At 40.5% G+C, this 26274-nt stretch overlaps 3 protein-coding genes and 1 pseudogene across 4 annotated transcripts; 2 read left to right on the plus strand and 2 right to left on the minus strand.

The window, feature by feature from the left end:
- Positions 1-843: 843 nt before the first annotated feature.
- On the minus strand, positions 844-6035 carry LOC145907434 (ryncolin-4-like). The gene is made up of 6 exons (XM_082994845.1): positions 6008-6035; positions 5610-5722; positions 5243-5339; positions 3113-3212; positions 1370-1510; positions 844-1102 (listed from the first exon to the last, which is right to left on the minus strand). The coding sequence occupies exons 1-6, from the start codon at positions 6033-6035 to the stop codon at positions 922-924; spliced, it is 660 nt and encodes a 219-aa protein (XP_082850971.1). The 3' UTR covers positions 844-921.
- Positions 6036-21871: 15836 nt separating this feature from the next.
- Positions 21872-26250, plus strand: LOC145907435 (U6 snRNA phosphodiesterase 1-like). Its single transcript, XM_082994846.1, has 7 exons — positions 21872-22181; positions 24134-24236; positions 24602-24715; positions 25511-25603; positions 25654-25666; positions 25766-26025; positions 26164-26250. Exons 1-6 carry the CDS (start codon positions 21880-21882, stop codon positions 25969-25971), a joined length of 831 nt encoding a protein of 276 aa, XP_082850972.1. The 5' UTR covers positions 21872-21879; the 3' UTR covers positions 25972-26025; positions 26164-26250.
- LOC145907459 (uncharacterized) lies at positions 22186-23583 on the plus strand. The gene has a single exon (XM_082994864.1). The coding sequence runs from the start codon at positions 22297-22299 to the stop codon at positions 23209-23211; it is 915 nt and encodes a 304-aa protein (XP_082850990.1). The 5' UTR covers positions 22186-22296; the 3' UTR covers positions 23212-23583.
- On the minus strand, positions 23816-25274 carry LOC145907455 (uncharacterized; annotated as a pseudogene). Its single transcript, XR_014402879.1, has 2 exons — positions 25050-25274; positions 23816-24959 (listed from the first exon to the last, which is right to left on the minus strand). The product of XR_014402879.1 is annotated as an uncharacterized LOC145907455 (transcript).
- Positions 26251-26274: the final 24 nt, after the last annotated feature.

Consider the following 26274-nt stretch of genomic DNA (forward strand, 5'->3'; position numbering starts at 1 on the left):
GAGAATGCCAAACTGAACTGAATCAAATTTACTGACATCCTCGAATCAGAAATCAACTGTCAAATCTGATGGATCAATGTTTATATTTACATGGATTATCAACATAAAGCATGGAAACGGTTGCATGCCATATTACAACACGACATGATATACAAGGAATGATAAAACGGAATATGTTGTCAATATCTAATTGACACGTTGACATAATTCTATGGAAGAAGTGGCATCCGAAACGCACAAAATGTAATAATAAGTAGTGTCGACGTCATAATTGCAATTATTACGTTGTATTTTTCTGGCATCAACCGTTTTTTCAATAACGTCGGATAATAATCACGCTGTAAACCAAGTTCAACTCATTTACGGCGAACGTGCTATTCGTTCGTTGACACTTCCAGCAACAAGCCGCCTTTTCAAATGAGTCACGTGGCAATCCGAACTCAAATAACCCGGTATGCATTTTCTATATATGATACGAAGGGACAGAGGACAAAGGACATATAGGACAGAGACTTTTTGTACGCGTGGTTTGTAACGTGTTATTGTTAATCCTCGTGCGCTTGTTTATTATGTATTAAACTGATCGATTGACTTTGGGTTTGATAGCAGCCTTTTTATCAGGAGTCAGATATACGGCAGTGTTATTATTTGTGTAGACGGTTTAAGTAACGCCCTACAAATACCATGATAATAACAAACATGCAAAATGGCAAAGTTTTCGCTACTAACACAAAAACTGTAAGGATTTGTGGAATAAATTCGGTTCGGTATAATTGCTTTCGTGTTATTAACGATTTAAAGCCTTTATCAAAACTGGTGAAAGTATTTACAATGTCTGTCAATAATTGTCAATTAACACGACGTTGCCATGGTAACCAACGACGCAATGTTAATTTTCGTCACTTTAAACCTCCCCAACATTTACTCGCATTTCACTTTCATCTTAGAACTCATTATTCCGCTCCATGAGTTTTTCCATGTATACCAACTCATAGTGTTGCTACTAGTAGAAGTTCTCGACCACGGACCATTGAGGCGGGAATATCCACAAGTACGATGCCACCAAGCTCCACCATGAGCCACAGCACAATTAACTCTTGACCTGCAATTATAATTAAGTCGGTTGTCAACAACTCTGTGTTACAACTTATTTAAACTCAGTTAAAACTTGTGTTTAACTAAAACTTTAACGCAACCCCTTGTTTCAGAGCAATTGATTTTTACAATTGTTGATTTAAGGTGGGCGGTTAACTTTGTCAACGAAAATCAACTATTTGAGGAAATGCATTTCATGTTTTTTAAAACAACTCGATTTACTTCGTTAGTAAAACAGAAATATAATCAGACACGTTGTATCATTATTACTCACGTATCATGGTCTCTGTTGCGTGTTGTAAATCTCATCCCGTTTAGATTGCTCCACCCAGCAGCCATGGAATCTCCTATGTTCCCCGAATATCCGGAAATAGTAATTGTGTAAGAACTTCCTTCATCGCCAATGCTGAAATTACTGAAAACAACAATGTCATAATGTTTAATTTAATGCAAAGTAATTTAAATAACAACGGATAATTTGTTGTTTTAAATCAATCCGCTTACATTGGTTTGTTGCTCATGGAAATTATTGTTAAACATAAAACCCTTTATGACGTAATAAACGACATGTGTCATACATTGTGTTGTGTTGTGTTGTGTGGGATAATTATTTGCCAACTAAGCAATAAACACAGAGTGGGATTAGAAGTTTTGAGAAGGAAACCCAGATATTTTTCAACTTTAAGTTCACAAACGACTGGAGGATTACAAGGAGGCTTTATTGTAGCTGAAGAACAAAGCGGATAATTCTAACTTTCCAGTCAAGATGCAACGTTTTGGCAAAGGTCAGTACTTGGCACTCAAGATTTTACCACAAGGACTTGGGCAACAACGACCGCATAAACTCGTCTGGGCAACAGATTTTCCTTAACCTTTTTTAATTGGTTCTTAACCTTTTTTATCTCATTTCCCACTTCCAGTGTAAACGGAATCCTTATTTCCCACTGGTATTTACATTTTTTAACTAAGAATTTAATTATTGTATTTTCGCTATATCTGTTATACTTTTTCAACTTTTTCTACCGCATGGCATTACCAATTACCAATAAGTGTACAACACACAGTGAATACAGATCATTATATTTCTTTTCCGACTACTTTTGTGTATTTCGGTGCCGACTAATTATCCACCTACAACCCTAAAATTTCCCACCGGATAAGAACCACTGGCCAAGGAATTAACTCTGCAGGCCAATGCACCCATTTTCTTGCATAGAGACCAAACAATATCCAATCAACCACGCAACGACCAGCAGCTAACCCAGGGGTGGGCAAAGAGAACACAGAGTGTTTACACTATACAACTTATACACTGACAATCAAGTTGTGTCAGCGTCTTACACGTCGCGATTACGGGATTTTTGTTGCCTCATTCAAAACATTGGGAGCCGAGCATGTTGGGCAGAAAATCGAAATTTCAAACACTGGATTATGCATGGGTGTTAGATGGAGAATATAACAACCATTTGATCCCATATATCGATGTGGGACACAGCACTAATATTCACTGAATTGCTGCCATCAATTGTCAAACGGTTTGGCCGTGGTTAATTTCGCTTGAACTGTCTTCCAGATGCCTATACGCTTCAGAAGATTTGGAATCAAGGGAAAGAAAATTTTCTGCAGCCACATTCTCTAAGCGCAAAAAGGTGACATTCGACCCAATCCGAGCCCCACTGAGCTCGGTCCCGGCAATCCGCGACCAAGCGATCGCGCAAACCTCAAGAGCGGTGATGTGGGGTCGTTACGAGTTGATTACCATCCCTATGTGTGTGCGGTATCTAAACTTTTTGTTTTCATAATTATTCCGAACTGAGTAAATGCATTGAAACACAGCAAGAATATTCTGTGTTGCTTCAAACTTAAATCCCGAATTTTGGGAATCTGACGTAATAAGGGGGGTATTTCCCTAATATATTTTAAGATTTTGTTAGTTATGACGACCTGGCAGCATCGGGTAAATTATCGTGGAAACAATGGCATTAGATTGAAAACGTTAAATACGTCATAGTCTTACCTATACTCGGCAAAACCTTGACCCCCGGAAAAATCCTGGAGGTCAACACGAAGGCGACATCTAGTGGACGCACTGGTGATTTGATGCAGTTTCTCCAAACCTGATAACATTTGTTGCTTGTAATGATATTGCTGAAAACACTGGAATTTAAATTGGATTAACTGATGCTGTTATATTGGCACTAGGATTGTTACGTAGCTTGCTTGAAACGTTTTGCTTGGTAGGCCTGTATATTTAACTGGGTGTGCACAAGTTATAACAATGTGTTCAGTAAAACAAACCTGGAACTCCTGTTGCTGCCACAGACATATTGCAATTTAAAATGTAGGGGAGACCGGGGATACCTCGGACACGGGGATACCTCGGACCAGGTATTTTACGTCACAATTAGGTATTGTTAAGACACTTTTACAAAAGCTTTATGTCTCCATCAAACGTTAACAGGAACTTTGGAATTAAATCATGTCTGCTTAAAAAGTTATAATCGAAAAAGTCAATTTATCAGTGAAACCAAGTTTTTCAATTTGTATGTGGAAGGTTATATATCTGTCACAGTTAATCAAAATGCAGTAATTTTGGGTTGATTGCATAATCAAATATGTATTCTTGGATAGGCCAATGATGATTTTGTGTAACCTTTAAAAATACGGCCATAGTTTAAGAATTTCTATGTCGTCACGTGGTCGGGGATACTTCGGACATCATGGCAAAAAATCGCGAGAAGACAACAATTTTTAAGTTTTATGAAAAATTATCGGTCATAGTAGAGAATAAACAGAGGCTGGATGAAATGATTTAATTTTGGCAGTAAGAAAAAGTCCCAAAGATAAAAAATCGTTTGTTGACTCTAAAATCTATGATATCCGTGCTGACGTTAAACGTACACGATTTACCCAAAGCATGAACGTGTGGAAGGGTCGAAACGATAAGTGGCCACGCCCCGATTCCTGAAAGCTTGAATGATATTTTATGCGCTAATGCCCCAATGCTGATATTGCGCCAAGTTTGATTTCAGTTATTTGTTAGATAAACAAAAAAAAACGTCTGTTAAAACTTGCTGTCCGAGATATCCCCAGTCACGTCCGATGTTACCCCGGTACCGGGGTGACTTCGGACATTTGAGACCTGTTTAAAAAATGGGCTGAATAAATATTTTTAGTGAGCTAAAACGAACGAAAAACCTTTTGTTTTTTGAGTAATGCTTTACTACTTACAACAAAATAAAATTTAAGAATGTGGTTCATAATTTAAAAAAAATATGAGCAATTTTCCCAAAACCGTCCGAGCTATCCCCGGTCTCCCCTACCGCTCTTCTGGCATAAAATATACGTGCTGTATTTTACGACGTTTCGTCTGCCATTCAGCGAGACCTCATCAGGTATTGATACCGCAATTTCAAAGTAAACTACACTAAAACATTCAGGGGCACAAAAAGGGAAAAAGGACACGTTGACACCGCTTGTCAGATCACGTGGCAGAGGCAAAACACGAAACACTGCGGGAGGCGAAACAGTTACAACAAATTGTTATAAACTGCAGGAAAGTAAACACATTGTTCTTTGTCGTTGACGCATCCACTGTTTTTGTGAATGTGAAACGACTCAAGAAAGAGCCGCTTGGTGTGGTCCAACTCCTTTTCCAGAGCTTGGAAAGGGCTTTATCAAAGGCAACTTCGTATCGCAGTGTCACCGCATGCTTGGCCAACGCAGTCTTGCTGACACGAAGTTGCCTTCGATAAAGCCTAAGTTCTGGAAAAGGAGTTGGACCACACCAAGCGGCTCTTTCTTGAGTCGCTTTACATTCATTTACTTTCCGGCAGTTTATAACAATTTGTTGTAACTGTTGCGCCTTCCGCAGTGTTTCGTGTTTTGGCTCTGTCACGTGATTTGACAAGCGGTGTCAACGTGTCCTTTTTTCTTTTTGTGGTCCTTAATGTTTTAGTGTAGTTTACTTTGAAATTGCGACATCAATACCTGATGAAGTCTCGCTGAATGGCAGACGAAACGTCGTAAAAATACAGCACGTATATTTTACGCCAGAAGAGCGGTACATTTTATACTAAAACAAACTATTATTCAAAGTTTTGCAACATTTGTACTTGGTTAAGGATTGCTTTATTGGAATACAAACCAATCCAAACTTCTGTTGATAGATCCCCAAACCCGTTCTTGTAATCCACCCAATCTCTGTCGAAACTCACAGATCCATCATAACGACGCTGGAACACCTGGTATTTATCAAGTAAAACACTTGACACTGATTTTCGGAGAATTGGTCTAAAAAAGTTAGATGACCTCCATGTCAAGATATGACTTTTCACTTTCATGTGTAATTTCCTGACCTTTACAAAACAACACAATCCCGGGCGTATGGTTAAGTATTGTAGTGTGAAATCGGAAATTACATGGCGTGCATAATCACCTCGCTTACCCAACATAGCGTTGGTGCCAGGGATTGCCCACCCCTGTGTTAGTGATATTTACCACAGTATGAATACCTGCCATCCATCTTCACAGTAAACTTCTTCTCTCGATATGAGATGTTGGCGACCTTTAAGATCTGAAGTTTTACAGGAAACCGGTGGAAGAGAATATATGAAATTCCTGAGATCTGCAGACGGTTAAAACTCATCAGATTGGCAGAAGTATTTGAGTTAAACTCATTCACACGCAAGTAGGCGGTGAAAACCCCACAATATTTGCACGACCTGCATTATGACCAGAATATACCGGTGCCAGATGGAAACCTCTCTGATTCGCACGTGATGACGTATATGTTGGGTTTGCCAATACCTTTGCCCGTAAGTCAAGTCATTACTCGCTTCTGCCCCTAGTGGTGTAGATATCTCACCAATCTATACCACTAGGGGCAGAAGCGAGTAATGACGTGACTTACGGGCAAAGGTTTTCAGAATTTGACACATATGTGAGATTTATATTTAAATAAAGTAAAACTCAACTGTTGGAAGTGTTACTCAGTTGACCTTGCAGTTGATCCACTCTGTTCGACAACTCTGTGAATATAATGTTAGATGTGTGAGTGGGCGTTGGATGTTAAGTGCATGAACTTAACTGTTAGATGTGCGGTTCTGCTCACTCTGCATTTGATCCACTCTGTTCGACAACTCTGTGAATATAATGTTAGATGTGTGTGTGGGCGTTGGATGTTAAGTGCATGAACTTAACTGTTAGATGTGCGTTTCTGCTTACTCCGCATTTGATCCACTCTGTTCGACAACTCTGTGAATATAATGTTAGATGTGTGAGTGGGCGTTGGATGTTAAGTGCATGAACTTAACTGTTAGATGTGCGGTTCTGCTCACTCTGCATTTGATCCACTCTGTTCGACAACTCTGTGAATAAAATGTTCGATGTGTGAGTGGACATTGAATGTTAACTGCATGAACTTAACTGTTAGATGTGCGGTTCTGCTCACTCTGCAGTTGATCCACTCTGTTCGACAACTCTGTGAATAAAATGTTAGATGTGTGAGTGGACATTGAATGTTAACTGCATGAACTTAACTGTTAGATGTGTGGTTCTGCTCACTCTGCAGTTGATCCACTCTGTTCGACAACTCTGTGAATAAAATGTTAGATGTGTGAGTGGACATTGAATGTTAACTGCATGAACTTAACTGTTAGATGTGCGGTTCTGCTCACTCTGCATTTGATCCACTCTGTTCGACAACTCTGTGAATAAAATGTTAGATGTGTGAGTGGACATTGAATGTTAACTGCATGAACTTAATTGTTAGATGTGTGGTTCTGCTCACTCTGCAGTTGATCCACTCTGTTCGACAACTCTGTGAATAAAATGTTAGATGTGTGAGTGGACATTGAATGTTAACTGCATGAACTTAACTGTTAGATGTGCGGTTCTGCTCACTCTGCAGTTGATCCACTCTGTTCGACAACTCTGTGAATAAAATGTTCCATGTGTGAGTGGGCATTGAATGTTAAGTGCATGAACTTAACTGTTAGATGTGCGGTTCTGCTCACTCTGCATTTGATCCACTCTGTTCGACAACTCTGTGAATAAAATGTTAGATGTGTGAGTGGACATTGAATGTTAACTGCATGAACTTAACTGTTAGATGTGCGGTTCTGCTCACTCTGCAGTTGATCCACTCTGTTCGACAACTCTGTAAATAAAATGTTAGATGTGTGAGTGGACATTGAATGTTAACTGCATGAACTTAACTGTTAGATGTGTGGTTCTGCTCACTCTGCAGTTGATCCACTCTGTTCGACAACTCTGTGAATAAAATGTTAGATGTGCGAGTGGACATTGAATGTTAACTGCATGAACTTAACTGTTAGATGTGTGGTTCTGCTCACTCTGCATTTGATCCACTCTGTTCGACAACTCTGTGAATAAAATGTTAGATGTGTGAGTGGACATTGAATGTTAACTGCATGAACTTAACTGTTAGATGTGCGGTTCTGCTCACTCTGCAGTTGATCCACTCTGTTCGACAACTCTGTGAATAAAATGTTAGATGTGTGAGTGGACATTGAATGTTAACTGCATGAACTTAACTGTTAGATGTGTGGTTCTGCTCACTCTGCAGTTGATCCACTCTGTTCGACAACTCTGTGAATAAAATGTTAGATGTGTGAGTGGACATTGAATGTTAACTGCATGAACTTAACTGTTAGATGTGCGGTTCTGCTCACTCTGCAGTTGATCCACTCTGTTCGACAACTCTGTGAATAAAATGTTCGATGTGTGAGTGGGCGCTGGATGTCTAGTGCATGAACTTAACTGTTAGATGTGTGGTTCTGCTCACTCTGCAGTTGATCCACTCTGTTCGACAACTCTGTGAATAAAATGTTCGATGTGTGAATGGGCGCTAGATGTCTAGTGCATGAACTTAACTGTTAGATGTGTGGTTCTGCTCACTCTGCAGTTGATCCACTCTGTTCGACAACTCTGTGAATAAAATGTTCGATGTGTGAGTGGGCGCTGGATGTCTAGTGCATGAACTTAACTGTTAGATGTGTGGTTCTGCTCACTCTGCAGTTGATCCACTCTGTTCAACAACTCTGTGAATAAAATGTTCGATGTGTGAGTGGGCGCTGGATGTCTAGTGTATGAACTTAACTGTTAGATGTGTGGTTCTGCTCACTCTGCAGTTGATCCACTCTGTTCGACAACTCTGTGAATAAAATGTTCGATGTGTGAGTGGGCGCTGGATGTCTAGTGCATGAACTTAACTGTTAGATGTGTGGTTCTGCTCACTCTGCAGTTGATCCACTCTGTTCGACAACTCTGTGAATAAAATGTTAGATGTGTGAGTGGACATTGAATGTTAACTGCATGAACTTAACTGTTAGATGTGTGGTTCTGCTCACTCTGCAGTTGATCCACTCTGTTCGACAACTCTGTGAATAAAATGTTCGATGTGTGAGTGGACATTGAATGTTAACTGCATGAACTTAATTGTTAGATGTGTGGTTCTGCTCACTCTGCAGTTGATCCACTCTGTTCGACAACTCTGTGAATAAAATGTTCGATGTGTGAATGGGCGCTGGATGTCTAGTGCATGAACTTAACTGTTAGATGTGTGGTTCTGCTCACTCTGCAGTTGATCCACTCTGTTCGACAACTCTGTGAATAAAATGTTCGATGTGTGAGTGGGCGCTGGATGTCTAGTGCATGAACTTAACTGTTAGATGTGTGGTTCTGCTCACTCTGCAGTTGATTCACTCTGTTCGACAACTCTGTGAATAAAATGTTCGATGTGTGAGTGGGCGCTGGATGTCTAGTGCATGAACTTAACTGTTAGATGTGTGGTTCTGCTCACTCTGCAGTTGATCCACTCTGTTCGACAACTCTGTGAATAAAATGTTCGATGTGTGAGTGGGCGTTGGATGTTAAGTGCATGAACTTAACTGTTAGATGTGCGGTTCTGCTCACTCTGCAGTTGATCCACTCTGTTCGACAACTCTGTGAATAAAATGTTAGATGTGTGAGTGGACATTGAATGTTAACTGCATGAACTTAACTGTTAGATGTGTGGTTCTGCTCACTCTGCAGTTGATCCACTCTGTGCGCCAAAGCTGTCAACAAAACTCACGTTTACGTTGGCATGTTTTCGTCAGTCAAAGAGTTTGGGGCTAAATGGTAAAAAAATCCTTTAAGCCGAAAAATCCTATTAAAAATAAGCTTCAGCTTAATCCCTGACAAGTGATGCAAATCTTGACTGTGGTTGCTATATGCAATACTTACTTTGCACAAAAAAAATCTCTGCCATATATCCAGGTCACTTGTGTCGTACCACGAGGCTTGCAAGGGTAAGTCAGATAACTAACAATAAAAACACAATACTTGACATAAACAAACTATTTTCAAAAAGAATCTGCTTTTATTGTGGGTGGTCCGACATGAGTGACCTGTAGTAACCCCGACGGACTGTTCCGTTACGAAGGGGATTTGAGTTTTGTCACGTGATTGGTGAGTACGCAGGTATTTACACCACTAGGGGCAGAAGGGAGTCATGACGTGTGTTACGGGCAAAGGTTTTAGCATTTGTTATCTTGACACATCTGTGAGATATCAATTTATATGAATATGAAACTCAACTGTTGGAAGTGTTACTCAGTTGACCTTGCAGTTGATTCACTCTGTTCGACAACTCTGTGAATAAAATGTTCGATGAATTTACTTTAATATGATTTTATGAGAGTTCACCGTGTAGGGGATTTGTTGTACTGTTGTGTTTGTATCAAATATCTATCTGTACTGCTTGGTTTGTTAAAGTTTCCTATCCAATAATAAATTTTGTCGAAAAATGTTTAGAGAAGAATCTTATACCTGTAACAAGTCTCATCAAATCTTCTTTGCCAGCCACAGGTCCTTGGTCTCCCTTTTCACCTCGGTGACCTTGAGGTCCACGTGGTCCCATCTTTCCTGGTCTTCCAGTCTCTCCTCTGCCACCTTTCAAGCCGGAATGTTCTATCTCAGATCCTTGTTCTTGTCCGTCACAAATGGAAACAACTCTGCATACTTGTTGTTGTTGGTGAGTTATGACAAGACGGCCGACCAACAAAACTCCAAACAAAATCAATTTCAACATTGTCAAACAAGCTAGACTTTGAAAATCTGTAAATAGTTGCTCAGTCATCACATGGAAATTAACAAAGTAAACGCCAACGTTAAATTTGCACCAAAATTACCTAATTAACAACTACACTGAAAATATAGAAGAGTCACTGAGACCTGCTGGCGAAAATCAATACACATTTATGCTGCGTAGATGAAACAAATATGAAAATAATGCAAATGATAAATGTGGAGTTTAAATAAATGTTGCGCATAATCCAACCTTAAACTGTTGGCCAGTGTTACGTTACTTAATGTAAAACTTTCAGTGCGGCCAGCAATTATGCAAGGAAGTGCTCAGTGCGTGAGTTTGTTGATTGTTAATTGCGCATAACTGCATTATCCCGTCTACTGAGGTCTCAACAACATCAGTAAACGAACGCAATGAAAAGAATGCTGTTGTTATGTACATCGTTGCCAAATACACCACAAAACTTTGTTAGGACAAACTGATTTGTCAATTGTTGGGACACAAAAGTCACTTTTGCTTGATTTCTTACGTCACGCGTTGTAAAAAGGCACCTGCCACGTAATGCCTTAGTGATCGCAATGCGTCGACCTAGACACGCGGCGATCACGCATTCATCACGTGGACCGCTTGGTCTCGACGAAAACTTATATCCAACCGCATTTAAAAAACGTACTTCTACGTCAATTAACATTGTGCGCTTAGGATTTTTTGATGCAGATATAAGTCAGCCGCACAGAAAGTGTTGAGAATATTTGTTTATGATTAAAGTTGTTTTCTGATAACAAAGGAACAAACATATCCTTGTAAACGAGTTTTGCAGTCGAGTTATCCATCGCAAATTACATCTGGCATCTCTACTTGGTTTAAACTTCACCTTCAACTCTATCAGTTATAACTTGTCCAAGCACAAGTGACTTTAAACCACGGTCAGCTGCAATACAAGCTTGATCTGAACTGGATAACGTTGCGTTTCCAACTACACAGACCCGAGCAAACTCCAAGCAGTAATCACGACGCAACGGTAACTTGCTTAAAACCTCCTTCAATGTGCCGGAAACCTTTGAATTTCCGAGGACCCAATCAGACCTGGCGTAACGAATGACGTCACTGCGTATCAAAATACATCTAGGCAATGGAAGTCGGTTATAAATATCTTGCGAATATTTATAACCGACTTCCATTGCCTAGATGCAAAATATTTGCCGATGTCAGCCTGTATAAATATCTTGCGAATATAAAACATGGATTCTTTTTCCAGTGCTGACATCGGCAAATATTATCCAATCAACAAGTTGATGGCCGCTTACGAGATCACAAACGAAAACGAAGATTTCTGCTTCAAACGAACCGAGAACGTCAACGCGAAATTCAAGAACGTCGACACCAACAACAAATGATAGCAATTCTGGGGAAGCCTCGCTCGAGTGAAGGATCGAGAGAAGGAATGGCATCAACGGTAACTCAAGCCAAATTTTTCGCCTTTTGATTCGACATCAGAGCTGTGGGTTGACTACTGGTCTCACGTGGTACCCGACGATCGACTGGCAAAAGTATTTTTGACGAATCAATCTTCAGCTGTGTACGAGATGCTTTTCAATTTGGCTGCACAGGAATCGCCACCAAGAGATATCAACGAGCTCACGTTAGAAGAAATCGTCCAACATATGAAGTTTCAGTTCGACCCCAAACGTTTCATAGTCCGTGAAACAAGTTTTGGACCGACATGAAGCGCAAGCCGGTTGAAACCATTCAAGAGCTCGCTGTTCGCATTCGACAAAGCGCAGCAACTTGCGACTTTGCATCCATCACAGATCGATTGGATGAAGCTTTGCGCACTCGTTTCATCTGTTCAATTGAAAACGAAGCGGTTTTGAAAGCTCTGTTCAGGACAAAGGATGACGAATTGAGTTTTGCTCGTGCAATTGACATTGCGGTCGAAACCGAAGATGCTGCCAAAATGGCTAAAGAAACTGTTAACGGGATGCAGCCATCGACTTCGGTGTTCAAGGTACGTGCTACAGCTAAACCGTGGGAGAAACGTAAAGTGGATTCGAGGTCGGTGCAATTACCTGAAGGGAGGAAATGTTATCGATGTGGCAAGACTTCGCGTCAGGCTTCCGAATGTCGTTTCAAGAATGCAACCTGTCATTTTTGTCACCTAACAAGACACTTGGAATCCGTTTGCCGCAAAAAGATTCGACAGCGCACGTCCCATGGCATTAAAAGAATTGAGAAACTGACTTGTGTTTCCAATATTGCAGCAGCCACGCTCAAGTTGGAAGTTCCAATTTCTATGAACGATCGTTCGCTGATCATAGAACTTGATACTCCTACAGGCGGAAATTTTCTGTCAAAAGAAACATGGAAGAAGATTGGTTCTCCAAAGCTGCACAAAGCAACGTCCCAGTATCAGTCTGCAAGCAGGCACAACTTGCCGGTGATGGGCACATTTACGTCTGCTACCAGTTGTGCAGATTCCGGAAAGGTAGCTTACCTTCATTTCAACGTCTGCGACATTCAACGTCGGAATTTGGTGGGGCGGAACGGAATACAGAAAATAGTATTTCGTTAGACAAAGTTCTGTACGGCAAGTCAAGCTTACAAGCTCGAGAGGTACTACAAGCCGTAACCGCCCAAGAACCGCAAGATATATCACTATATGAAGAGTGTGTCAAGTTGTGCTGTGAATTTGCAGAACTGTTTAAGCCCAATCTAGGCTGTCTTCAAGATTATGAACTGGAGGTACAACTCAAGGACGACGCAAAACCAGTTTTCTGCAAACCGCGTTCAGTTCCGTTCGCTATGCAGAGTGATTTGTCCCAGGTTTTGGATTCCGGGATAAGAAAAGGAAACGACTGGGGTACGCCAATAGTTCCGGTCCGCAAATCAATCACTTCTTCGCAAAAGCATGCTTTAAGAATTTCTGGTGATTATTCAGTGACTGTCAATTCACAATTGGAAGTTCATCGTCACCCATTGCCATTACCAGAAGATTTAATGCGAAAGTTAGGTGGTGGTTATGGCTTCACGAAGATCGATTTGGCGGATGCGTACAATCAAATCAAGTTGGGACCAAAAAGTCGGAAGAAGCTTGCTCTGAGCACGCATCGCGGAGTTTTATTGCAGGACGTATTGCCTTTTGGTATCAGTTCTGCGCCAGCTTATTTTCAAGAAATTATGGATGAAATCACTAAAGACCTAACGGGTGTTGCAGTATATCTAGATGATATATTGGTCAGTGGTTGGTCTGCCAAGGACCACCTTCAGTGGTTGGTCTGCCAAGGACCACCTTCGCTGAAGGACTTGCTATCCAGAGACTGTTGGTTCATTTCAATCCATCCATTCCTGTTGGTATTGCCTGTGACGCATCAAGTGTTGGAATTGGTGCTACGTTGTTTCACCGTTTTCCCGACGGCAGGGAGCGGCCAATTGCTAATGTATCAAAAACTTTGACACAAAGCCAGAGGAATTGCAGTCAAATTCAAAAGGAGGCTTTGTCAATCGTTTACGCTTTAAAGAAGTTCTTTCAATATTTGTTTGGAAGAAGATTCATCCTGACAACCACTGATCTTTATTTGGTCAACAAAAGCCGACACCTGCTTTGGCAGCCAACAGGTTGGCTCGATGGGCACTTTTCTTGAACCAATTTCAGTACAGCACCGACTTCCACAAGGCGACGATACAACTTTCGACGGAGAGGAAAGTGCCGATGACGTAGACATCGTTTGTGCAATCGACACAGTAGGAATGCAAGTGCAAATGGACACCTCAGCACTTCGAAAAGAATCTTTTGACGAAGCAGGGTATGAAGCCGTAATACATCAGTTTGGACAATATTGCTGTCCAAAACGCAATGTCACTTTTGAGAGGTACAAGTTTTTTTCTCGACATCAGCATCAAGGTGAGCCCATCGACCAATATATAATGGAATTAAATAACCTTTCTGCAAGTTGCAAGATTCGTTGATAAGAGATCAAATTGTGTGTGGACTTTGTGATATTCCATAAAAAAGAAAATCTCACTTTGACTAAAGTTGTACAAATTTGTGTCACAAATCAAACGGTGGCAACGCAAAGTTTGCACTTGCAACCACGTGATGAGGTTGGGCATGTTGTTGTGCGCCGGAATGCCCGTCAATTGGAGCGGCGTTACCTCAATCAAGTCGAGAGGCAAGTTCCAGAGCCTCGTGTTCATACTGTGCTCTACGTCACGTGGCAAGGCAGTGTCCAGCTTGAGGGATTTAATAAACCTCGCTGTGAGATCCTGTATAGTTGGACGATTCCGTCTTACCATGTAAAACACGTAACACTTAAAATCATAAAACGAATGTAATAAAGTTTAATAATATGTATGTTGCCTACACAAAAAGCACTTGTTTAAACAGGATCAGTCTGGTATAATACAAGGGAAATATACGTTGATTCCTTTAAGCATGTGATTTTTTGCGTAATATTACTGAACATTGACCGGCAGCTGTAGTTTTGATCCACACTTTTTATACTAGAAGTTACGCCACCTCTATTTCACTACAGACGCAGACAGGTTTGTTGGAGATTGTGGTGTACGGGAGGAAACACACCCTCCGACTCAGCACGGAGGTAGAGGAAGACGCGAACATCTGGAGCAGTGAGATCCAGGCTATGATAGACGGTCAGCTGCAATACAAGCTTGATCTGAACTGGATAACGTTGCGTTTCCAACTACACAGACCCGAGCAAACTCCAAGCAGTAATCACGACGCAACGGTAACTTGCTTAAAACCTCCTTCAATGTGCCGGAAACCTTTAAATTTCCGAGGACCCAATCAGACCTGGCGTAACGAATGACGTCACTGCGTATCAAAATACATCTAGGCAATGGAAGTCGGTTTTAAATAACTTAAATTGCGTGCGCTCGATTGCAAGAGTTTGTAAACTTCTACATTGATTCTGGCTTCGAGTTATGGCTACATTTAATTGGTTTGTTCGGGAACAAGACGTAGTTGATCTTAATGCAATTTAATGAATATTTAAATTAGCTGATTTTCATTGCTTCGTTCCGTTTAACCCCCCCCAAAAAACACAAAAATAAAAATATAAAAATGCTAATGGATCAAAAACAAAATCTTTAAATCTCGTATAAATGAGTGCAAGCAATGAACCACTCAGCATTTGCAGCCTGTATAAATGAGTGCAAGCAATGAACCACTCAGCATTTGCAGCCTGTATAAATGAGTGCAAACAATGAACCACACAGCATTTGCAGCCTGTATAAATATCTTGCGAATATAAAACATGGATTCTTTTTCCAGTGCTGACATTGGCAAATATTATCCAATCAACAAGTTGATGGCCGCTTACGAGATCACAAACGAAAACGAAGACTTCTACTTCAAACGAACCGAGAACGTCAACGCGAAATTCAAGAACGTCGACACCAACAACAAATGATAGCAATTCTGGGGAAGCCTCGCTCGAGTGAAGGATCGAGAGAAGGAATGGCATCAACGGTAACTCATATAAATACGCCAAATTTTTCGCCTTTTGATTCGACATCAGAGCTGTGGGTTGACTACTGGTCTCACGTGGTACCCGACGATCGACTGGCAAAAGTATTTTTGACGAATCAATCTTCAGCTGTGTACGAGATGCTTTTCAATTTGGCTGCACAGGAATCGCCACCAAGAGATATCAACGAGCTCACGTTAGAAGAAATCGTCCAACATATGAAGTTTCAGTTCGACCCCAAACGTTTCATAGTCCGTGAAACAAGTTTTGGACCGACATGAAGCGCAAGCCGGGTGAAACCATTCAAGAGCTCGCTGTTCGCATTCGACAAAGCGCAGCAACTTGCGACTTTGCATCCATCACAGATCGATTGGATGAAGCTTTGCGCACTCGTTTCATCTGTTCAATTGAAAACGAAGCGGTTTTGAAAGCTCTGTTCAGGACAAAGGATGACGAATTGAGTTTTGCTCGTGCAATTGACATTGCGGTCGAAACCGAAGATGCTGCCAAAATGGCCAAAGAAACTGTTAACGGGACGCAGCCATCGACTTCGTTGTTCAAGGTACGTGCTACAGCTAAACCGTGGGAGAAACGTAAAGTGGATTCGAGGTCGGTGCAATTACCTGAAGGGAGGAAATGTTATCGATGTGGCAAGACTTCGCGTCAGGCTTCCGAATGTCGTTTCAAGAATGCAACCTGTCATTTTTGTCACCTAACAAGACACTTGGAATCCGTTTGCCGCAAAAAGATTCGACAGCGCACGTCCCATGGCATTAAAAGTATTGAGAAACTGACTTGTGTTTCCAATATTGCAGCAGCCACGCTCAAGTTGGAAGTTCCAATTTCTATGAACGATCGTTCGCTGATCATAGAACTTGATAATGCTACAGGCGGAAATTTTCTGTCAAAAGAAACATGGAAGAAGATTGGTTCTCCAAAGCTGCTCAAAGCAACGTCCCAGTATCAGTCTGCAAGCAGGCACAACTTGCCGGTGATGGGCACATTTACGTCTGCTACCAGTTGTGCAGATTCCGGAAAGGTAGCTTACCTTCATTTCAACGTCTGCGACATTCAACGTCTGAATTTGGTGGGGCGGAACGAACTACAGAAAATGGTACAGAGCCTCGTGTTCATACTGTGCTCTACGTCACGTGGCAAGGCAGTGTCCAGCTTGAGGGATTTAATAAACCTCGCTGTGAGATCCTGTATAGTTGGACGATTCCGTCTTACCATGAAAAACACGTAACACTTAAAATCATAAAACGAATGTAATAAAGTTTAATAATATGTATGTTGCCTACACAAAAAGCACTTGTTTAAACAGGATCAGTCTGGTATAACACAAGGGATATATACGTTGATCCCCTTTGTGATTTTTTGTGTAATATTACTGAACATTGACCGGCAGCTGTAGTTTCGATCCACACTTTCTATACTAGAAGTTACGCCACCTGTATTTCACTACAGACGCAGACAGGTTTGTGGGAGATTGTGGTGTACGGGAGGAAGCACACCCTCCGACTCAGCACGGAGGTAGAGGAAGACGCGAACATCTGGAGCAGTGGGATCCAGGCTATGATAGATGGACAACCTCTGATTATCACCAAAACAAAGATCCTAATGGACAAGATCAAGGTACAGAAGTGTAGAATTGAAACTGAACTTATTGCTTGGAGTAATCTGCTTTCAGGGCAACTGCCACTTAGGTAGCCAGGCGAAAAGCGTATTGCTTTGAAATTACCTGCTTAAAAAACACATCAGGAAATATTATTGCAATGATGTTGACAAAACGACTCTGCCCAAAGCTTTCATTCTTTCACTTATATTTAGCATGTTGACCATAGTGTATGAAACTATGGCTAAAAATTTGTGTATGTTGCAACAGCGTTCAGATGACAATGAAAAGGAGATCGACTTAATCTACAAGAGGAACCCAATCTTCAGGCAATCAAGCGAACCTTTAAGATCCCCTTTGCTATCCCTTCCATACGAACAGGTGACCCAGCAATTTACAACTTTCCGTCCCAGAATCCAATGCTAACGCAAACTTATTAGTGCTGCAAGTATCCACGTGGTTGTCATAAAACCACGATGACGTCAATATCATCTTAACCGAACTATCTGCGACGTAACATTGCTCATATTGTTGTGTTGCTAACGAACCAAGTTGATTATTCCAAAAAAATTAAAAAATTAATAGTTTCGCTACTTAGAAAAAAAGGCATAGAAATCATAATCAACCGTTGTTCGCTCACAGGTGCCCTCTCGTGACGACCACTACACGTTGAGGGACGAGGCTGTGAGGATTTTTAACGTCCTCCTTCAAATGGAAGAACGGACTTTTCAGAACATTGAGGAGGAAGCGAAATCACTCCAGGTAAAAAAAATGAAAAAATTGTTTTTAAATTTTGCTTTTTGATATTTCTCGAATTCCCGCCTGTAATTGAGTTTCCTCCCCTATATATTTGCACATGTTATGACGTTTGTCAGGTAATTGTGGATCTTTCTTTGCAATGAGTGGGGAATAATGTTCACATATCACAATTTATATCAACGTTTTACTTGACGTCAATCAGCATTCAAAGCAGACAATCAAAAAGCATTGCGACATCGTCCAGCCAACAAACCATCTATCTGTTCGTTCCAGGCGATCATGCGAGTGTGCCACGGCTCCAAGCTATTCCAGGACGAGCTTTACCTCCAATTAATCAAACAAACCGCCATCTACACCCTCCAATTCACCACAGACGAGCAAATGTTTGACCAGCTTCATGTGACGTCATGTCCGCATTACTGGCATCTCATAGCTTGTATGTGTTGTGCGTACCACCCATCACGTCCCGTGCTGTCTTACCTGAAGCTGCATCTAAAGAGAGTTATGACGTCACCAAAGTGTGTAAATAACTTCGTTATCCAATGTAGAGTTCGCGGAACCCTTAACACAAAAGGTTTACTAAATTTGGGGGTTCTTGGTTAAGTTAAACAATCTTCATAGGTTTCGCAGACGAAAAGTTTGTGAATATCTGGTCTGAGCGCTAATTCTGAAACATCTCTAACCCCACTTTTGTTGGTAAACCAGAATTTATTGCTTGCCTCAATGCTTTGTATTCCCAGTAAATTTGAAACAAAATGCTCGTTTAATGAGAGATAAGCCAAGAAATGTCTTAAACCTTAACGTCCACCGACGATTTTGCCGGGCCAAACTGGTGGGGCGTGCGCCACTGAGAAGCACTTGCTACTAAGCAGTAGTTTTGCATAACAGCGGGTCGGGTTATCTTACCTCGCGCTGTTGACTGCACACAAATGTGCCATAAGATGCCTGGGAATCTGTGCAGTAATGATTATTCGGGGATCCCTTTTCACCGTTTGTTTATTAACATCCGTTATCAGGGTACAAGAGCGATTTCCTGGCACTCTTGGTGGAGCTTATGCTGAGTTCGGTGAAAATGCGCTCAGTCAGCAGACGTCACGTCGACGTGAGATGGTTCCTTCCATTGCTGAGATTTGTGCTGTGCTGGAGATGAGGGACCTGGTCACTGTGATTAACTGCTATGGTGGCGCAACATGCGAAATCTACATTAACTCTTTCACCACTGCTGAAATGCTCTACTGAGTAAGTTTATTTAAGTGGAGCCGAAACTTTATCTTCATTGCTTCGTTCCGTTTAACCAACAAAAAAGCATAAAAATATAAAACTGCCAATGGATTTTCAAGACTTCTTTTGCGAATACAAAACATGGATTCTTTTTCCAGTGCTGACATCGGCAAATATTATCCAATCAACAAGTTGATGGCCGCGCACGAGTTCACAAACGAAAACGAAGACTTCTACTTCAAACGAACCGATTCTTTCTCGAATGAATTAAATGCAAACTCAATGCCAGCCAAGAAACGTTCTGTGAGTAAAGGTTTTTATTCGGTCTCAATTTGCTTTTTTCGATAATTAAGACGTTCTCATAAATTACGTAAAATTCCAAACTCGCCACGTAGATCTGCCCCACTTCGAACACATCCTTTCATCCCATGCTAGTTATCCGATCCCATGGGGGCCTGACTCGATAGACTTGTGGTTTTATCGGTGCCCATGCCATTTTATTCCGCATATTTATTGTTCACACGCGTTCAAGTCGTTTTTGTTCAAAACAAAATTAAGTTATGTTTGGACGTTGGCACCAACCGCGCATGAATCGTATTCCACAACTAATCGTCATTCTTTAAATCAGCTCGTATATTGATAGTTAGTAAAACAACAAAGAATTTTAATTTGTGGACGAAGCTAATTGAGGCCGAAACGTTAAAATTGAACAAATCGTTTTTGTCAACGAAGAGTTTCGTCAGATTTTAATTCTTTCAGGGGTCGAGTCTTTTCAACACGTTCCGGAAGAGAGGGATGAAGAAGGTGAAGGAGGAAGGTGAGAGCGGTGAGATGAAGAGGACTCTCTTCCTGGAGGAACTGCAGGATGTCAAATCAAACGGCCTGGATAGATGGAGGAGATTGAGAGGAATGCCGCAAGAAGACGCCGTGGTCAGTATCACAATAATCTCACTAAACAATAAGACTGGAGTTTTGTGTCATTGGATGTCGGTACATTTCTGCCCGTGGTTGATATTTATTGGCATTGTGTTTGGGTGCTTGATGTTTAAATATTATTCGCATAATTTTATGTTCAGCATATTTCGCGTTCTCTTCATTCCGTCTAATTCATTTTATCTCAACAATTTGTTTCAGGCTGAATATGTTAACCTTGCACGTCGGTGGCCCGGATACGGATCCTACTTGTTTAAAGTTGAAAATCACGACGCGCAGTTCGGTCAAACCCTTCTCACTCTGGCGATATCGGCGCAGGGAGCAACTGTGTTCAAACGAGGTCACTCACAGTCCCTAGATCATTTCTCATATGAAAAGTAAGTTTGATCGAACACAATGGTTCGTTTTCAACGCGGGAAGACACGAAACTTGTTGGAGTTATTGGCTCTCAACGTTTCTGCTTATCGGTCTTATGAATATAATGCAGTTTATTTAAGATGACATTATGATTTTAATTTAATGAACTCCGGCTGAAATTGTTAATGATTATCACCAATTTGTGACAGGCGATGTGTGCACAACCATTACAGCAAGACACCAGAACTGGAGAGATTTCTAATGAAACCAGAATCACAAAGCACGAAACACCAAATAATGACACACTTTCCAAACTGGTTTTCAGGAATGATCTGACGTAAAACAAAAGTTCCTGGTACTTGCACAATAGCTTGCTTAGTTTACAACATCCTTGTTTTCAAGCTTCCGCAACATAGAAGGAAGTTGTGTAGAATCCCCGTGTCTGTGAACCAAAACAGGAACATTGACTGATCAATCCATTCATCCGTGCGCTTATGCTGAAACGCTGATCTGAAGACACCAACGTAAGCTATTACGTCATCCAGGCTGCACTGAACACAACACTATCCACTCATCATACGTTGCTATTCGTTGGAGGCGGCATCTGAAGACAGACCTTCAATCAATCAACTCCATACCAACGCCCGTTGACCACCTCTCATCGTCAAAGGAGACCAACGAATCAACGAAGAAATGAAAATTAATACGCGCGACGCTATACACAAATGCACGACGCACACAAACTATTGTTTGTTTACATCCGAATGAGTTTGAACCAATAGACAATGTTTTCCTCATCATAGAAGACTTCATGAAGATAAGTGCTGAAGAACTACACGGATTCCTAACGGCCACGAACTTTATTGCAAGAAAGCTCTTGCAAACGGGGGAATATAATGTAGTTAAAATTGTATTTTATCGCTTTTAATTGTTTTACCGACATTCATTCATTAACGCACGTCACTCTTTAATTCGCCTGGTCACGAAACTCGTGCGTTATTAATCTGATAAGCCCGCTCTAGCACGTGAGAGAAATTAATCTTGGTCAGTTTCGCAACACCGAAACTTTCCGCTGACGAAAGCCTTACGATTCTTTGTTATCTACGTTTGTTTTATGACATTTTTACCCGGTCAACACGCTTGAAATTGAGTCTATATAATTGACCGCTTGGACTGTAAAGCCAGACAGTTTCTGAACCGTAACATCGAAAGTTTATGATGTTTCATTACGACTTTTGCACGCTTCAATGGTTTTTCGGGTGCTTTCCCTTATATTTGATTAAAAAGTGCCAGTTTGAAAACTGATTTCTGGTCAAAAAATGGCGGCCTTGGCTTCGCTTTGTGACGCTTACGGCAGTGATTCTGATTTTAGCGATAACGACGAGCAATTTACGCAAGTAGATCAAGCTGGCACCAAAGTAAATTTGCCTTTACCGCATGCTATTTCTTCATTGTTTGGAGACACCAAGTCGTTGAAACCCCAGGAACACCGAGGTCGAATCCGGTCGTTTCCCCATGAGCGCGGGAATTGGGCAACGTATGTTTACATACCTTACCCTAAAAAAAGTTTGGATGAATTTAAATTCAACGTTGAAAAAACACTCGAAAGCAGAGAAAAAGGGTATTAAATTATCTGCTTTAATTATTGTGTACAGTTTTAAATGTTTGGGAATTAATTGATAGAATCGACATGGCATCTTGTGGATGATTTCCATGTGAGTATTTCAGTTGACTCAATGCTTCATGTCCAAAATGGACATTTCAAAGCATGTGGTGAAATAATAGCTGCAAGTCTGGTGCAAGGTGGGCCAGCTCCACATTGCTTACACCCAAATGTGTTCACAATTTTTGCTAACATGGATTCAGTTGATATAACCAAACTAAATCTTGACCAACACTTTACTGAGAATGAAGTTCAACTGATACAGAGAGTTTGTGCTGACCCACTTGTTCATACTGACATAATAGCAGAAAATGGATACACAGGCAAAATCAATATTGATAGCGCTAGTGAAATTAGTCGCACAATCATGGTAAGCATCACTAATAAGCGGCTTTGCTACCTCAAAGAGTTTGCTTCAGGGCTGAGTCTGTTTGGTTTGTTCAATGTTGTCAAAAATAATGCCTTACTTTTTGCACCATTATTCATTCCAGGCAAATTGACTGTTGATGCCAATTATGTGTCAAGTTTACTGCAACCGCAATATTCCTCAAAAAATTCCACAAAGCTGTGCGTAGAGGAGAAGATAATGGATAACTTTCAAGATTTCTTGAACTATATTGAGGATAACTGTATTCGTGCCCCCACAGAAGAGGTTTTGGCTTACTGCTGTACTAACAGTGAAAATGAAGTCAATGTAGAAAATATTGGAGAGACAATGACTGCAGCAGCTGATTGTACTCCAGCTGGTGTGCTAGGTTGGCTAACAGGCCAAAAACATAGGCCAATATTTGGTGACAGTTTGTCCATATCTGTGGAATTTAATCATGACTGCATGAGCAACAACCCAAACCACACAATCTGTTTTCCTGTTGTTGGCGCATGTGCGAAAACAATTACGCTCCCTACAAAACATATGGAAGAACTTCAAGATTTCAAATCAATCTTTATTACAGCAATGTCCAATGGCCAGGCATTTGGTTTACATTGAAAAAATTATTCTATTTCATTGTTTGTATTCATAAGTAGTTGTCACTTTATTGCATGTTTCAAGTGTTATATGGCAAAACAGCAATTTATATTTTTTACGTACTCACTATTGTGTTCGTGACCGTCAGCAGTGTCGAAGCAAAATTAGTGTTTTATTTTTTTATTCAACTGCCTCCTGTTTGTTTTGGTGAAACTTATTTCATCCTTTTATACCAAAATTGTTTTTACCTGACACTTACTATTGCATTTTTGAGGTACTGCTGCATAATTGTGAGATTTTTGTGCCACTGCTACTTGCCACTGTATATTTATGCACTCACTTTTCTTCATTTACACTGCATGCTGTCTTTCACACTTTTCTATTCCATCATCTGTTCGCAATACAATGGGAAAAAAATTCGATTTGTATCCTAGCATTTACAAACCAACTCTTTTAGATTCTAGTAGTGCAGTACGCTGATGGTTAATCAGTGAGTAAAAAAACAATTTTTCACAAAGTTGCCTGTGTTTGTTGATGTAATTTGACAATTAGCATACTTGCACTAACAACAAAGTTCAATATACTGAAGTACAAACATGCATAAATGGCTGTGTACTTCGACTTTTTATTCTTTTGCAACCTCCATTATCCCTTTGTACATTGCCAGTGCTTCTGCACAGGAAGTTGGCATGATAAATCCAAGTTCAGTTCGAACATAGTCAAAATATTCCTCATATTCGTTCACTTCTTCGGGTGGGGAAATATCATTGCACACCACTGGAAATTTCTCTTGTGTGACTGCATTTATCATGTCTGCTCTTCCACCATACCTTTCTGGCATTAAGTAAAGTAAATTTGGTCGACCAGCTATAACATTGTGTCTTGATTTTCGTATTCGATGACTATTCCAGTGATCCATTACAAAATTTAAGTCACTTTGTAGAACTTTGGAGAAGCAATACCACACACACTCCTTGCTTAAAGGAAGTGAATTATCAACAACACCTTTAAACTCGAGATCACCAAAAAAGTTTCGCCACCAAGAAGTACGAAACTTGCACAATGTTGACCACCAACTTTCAATTCTCTGATTCCTTGGTGAAGGAACGTATCGATGTGCATTGATACTGTTTCTGAAAAAGCACTGTGCTGCTGCCAATATCCCATTTTCTGTGCCCAAATCAGACACAATTTGCACTGGACAACCTTGTACATGTGAAACAGTTCTAAGGTACATGGAAGCTATAGTGTGTGGGCATTTATTGGAGCGTATAACATGAAGCCATAGGACCTTACGACTAAAACCATCAATGGCTGCATGTATGGAAAAACCAAATGGCTTTAATTTATCATAACCATCTATATGCCAGGCATAATTGGGCCCTGGATTGTTATACTCTCTGCGCTTCAGACGATGGCCCCTCCTGAGTTCACAGCCATCAGGATCAATTTTATTCAAAACTTCTGCAACAAAGGATCTTGGAACTCTCAAACCCTCCATCTCCAAACCATGCCACACAGAACGGTACCCCCACATGAAGATGGACCTTCTAAAATTTCTTTGATTCGTTTTTCAGCATCATTTATAATATTCGGATCTTTTTGCCAAGCACCACGTCTATGCAGCCCCATTTCTTGTAAGCGTCTTTTCAAGGTTCTCAAACTGAAAGTTACATTGTGGTAATTTTGCAACAAATGCAAAATTTCAGAGTGTTCATATCCTAGTTGAAAGTAGTGGGTGATGAGGTGTGTTTCATCAAAGGTGGTCCCTGCAAGGAAAAATTGTATTGTCCAAACCGAAATAACAAAATTGCAATGAATGTAGGCCAACTGGAAATACACAATACAAACACACTTACCATGGCCACAATGGGTACAAAATGAATGATCAAGTCCCACATAGTGATCACAATTTAAACAATTCATTCAGTTGAACAGTCCCTGCCAACAACTGGAGTAGGTAAATGCTTACTTAGCTGATATAGTCGGTCACCCGTCGTGCAAAAATACGAACGGAGTGAAATCAACGAGAACCTGGCCAGTCACTACATTTTGCGTCACAAGAAATATATTTCGCGCGGTGAAAATATATTTCGCGCGGTGAAAATATATTTCGCGCAGTGAAAATATATTTCGCGCAGTGAAAATATATTTCGCGCAGTGAAAAAATATTTCGCGCAGTGAAAATATATTTCGCGCGGTGAAAATATATTTCGCGAAGTGAAAATATATTTCGCGCGGTGAAAAAATATTTCGCGCAGTCGAAATATATTTTGCGCAGTGAAAATATATTTCGCGCATCGTTAATATTTCGCGGTGACACTTGTGGGCCACCGTATCAATCACATTATCATCTGATGATTTGAACATTTATGTGAACGATGAAAAAACAAGATCATTTTGTGCGTTTAAGGTAAGGGTGAAACTTTTTTGACAGCATTTCTTGTCTTGATTTGGCATCAGATTGTTTGTTATTGTTTGCAAACAATTCCAGATTTCAGGGCAACCTGCAGTTCAACAACTGAATAAAGTCGTTCAGATCGTGGATAAAGCATTCATGGATTTTCATTGCAAGCCTTACTACACAAACCATCCTACCACATGAGTGTTGCTTGGCATCTCAACCAATTCACAGAAGAATCCAAATTATTTTCAAAACTTTCATCAAATTGGAACAGAATAGAATTGGAGAACCCTGAACTTTTTACAATTGATGTGGATGAGGTTGTTTGTAAAAGTGGCAACAAAATGTTTTCATGTAAACTAAGTTCCATCAGTTGACATCCACAATACTCACATGGACATCGGTATTGTCACCATTTCATGGGACTTTTAGTGAGTTTTTCCACTTTTTGTGGTCGAGTTAAATTCTTGTTTAGCTCCAGATTTTAACTGCTACATTAATCTTATAATGTAACATTTTGTTCTTTTTTATATAATTTATGTTTAACTTTTATTGTTTGTCTCATACAGGTTCCAGCACAAAAATCTGTTGTGAACATTTCTAAACATGAGAACCGGCGCTGTTTATAAACGTGATATGATGAATTGCTGAACAGCCGCAAAATGCAGGTTTTTAATTTG

This window comes from Ascidia mentula, chromosome 6, assembly GCF_947561715.1.
Source record: "Ascidia mentula chromosome 6, kaAscMent1.1, whole genome shotgun sequence".
NCBI lineage: Eukaryota > Metazoa > Chordata > Ascidiacea > Phlebobranchia > Ascidiidae > Ascidia > Ascidia mentula.

Excerpts from the sequence above, each read along its gene's own strand:
- LOC145907459 (XM_082994864.1), top strand. The coding sequence starts at position 22,297 with ATGCTTCATGTCCAAAATGGACATTTCAAAGCATGTGGTGAAATAATA.
- LOC145907434 (XM_082994845.1), bottom strand. The coding sequence starts at position 6,035 with ATGTGTCAAATTCTGAAAACCTTTGCCC. Across the intron at positions 5,340-5,609 it reads ACTGTGAAGATGGATGGCAG|GTGTTCCAGCGTCGTTATGA; the intron begins GTATTCATACTG and ends GATAAATACCAG. Across the intron at positions 3,213-5,242 it reads ATCAACAGAAGTTTGGATTG|GTTTGGAGAAACTGCATCAA; the intron begins GTTTGTATTCCA and ends AAATGTTATCAG.
- LOC145907435 (XM_082994846.1), top strand. The coding sequence starts at position 21,880 with ATGGCGGCCTTGGCTTCGCTTTGTGACGCTTACGGCAGTGATTCTGAT. Across the intron at positions 22,182-24,133 it reads CTCGAAAGCAGAGAAAAAGG|AACTTTGGAGAAGCAATACC; the intron begins GTATTAAATTAT and ends GTCACTTTGTAG. Across the intron at positions 24,237-24,601 it reads AAAAGTTTCGCCACCAAGAA|ACGATGGCCCCTCCTGAGTT; the intron begins GTACGAAACTTG and ends TCTGCGCTTCAG.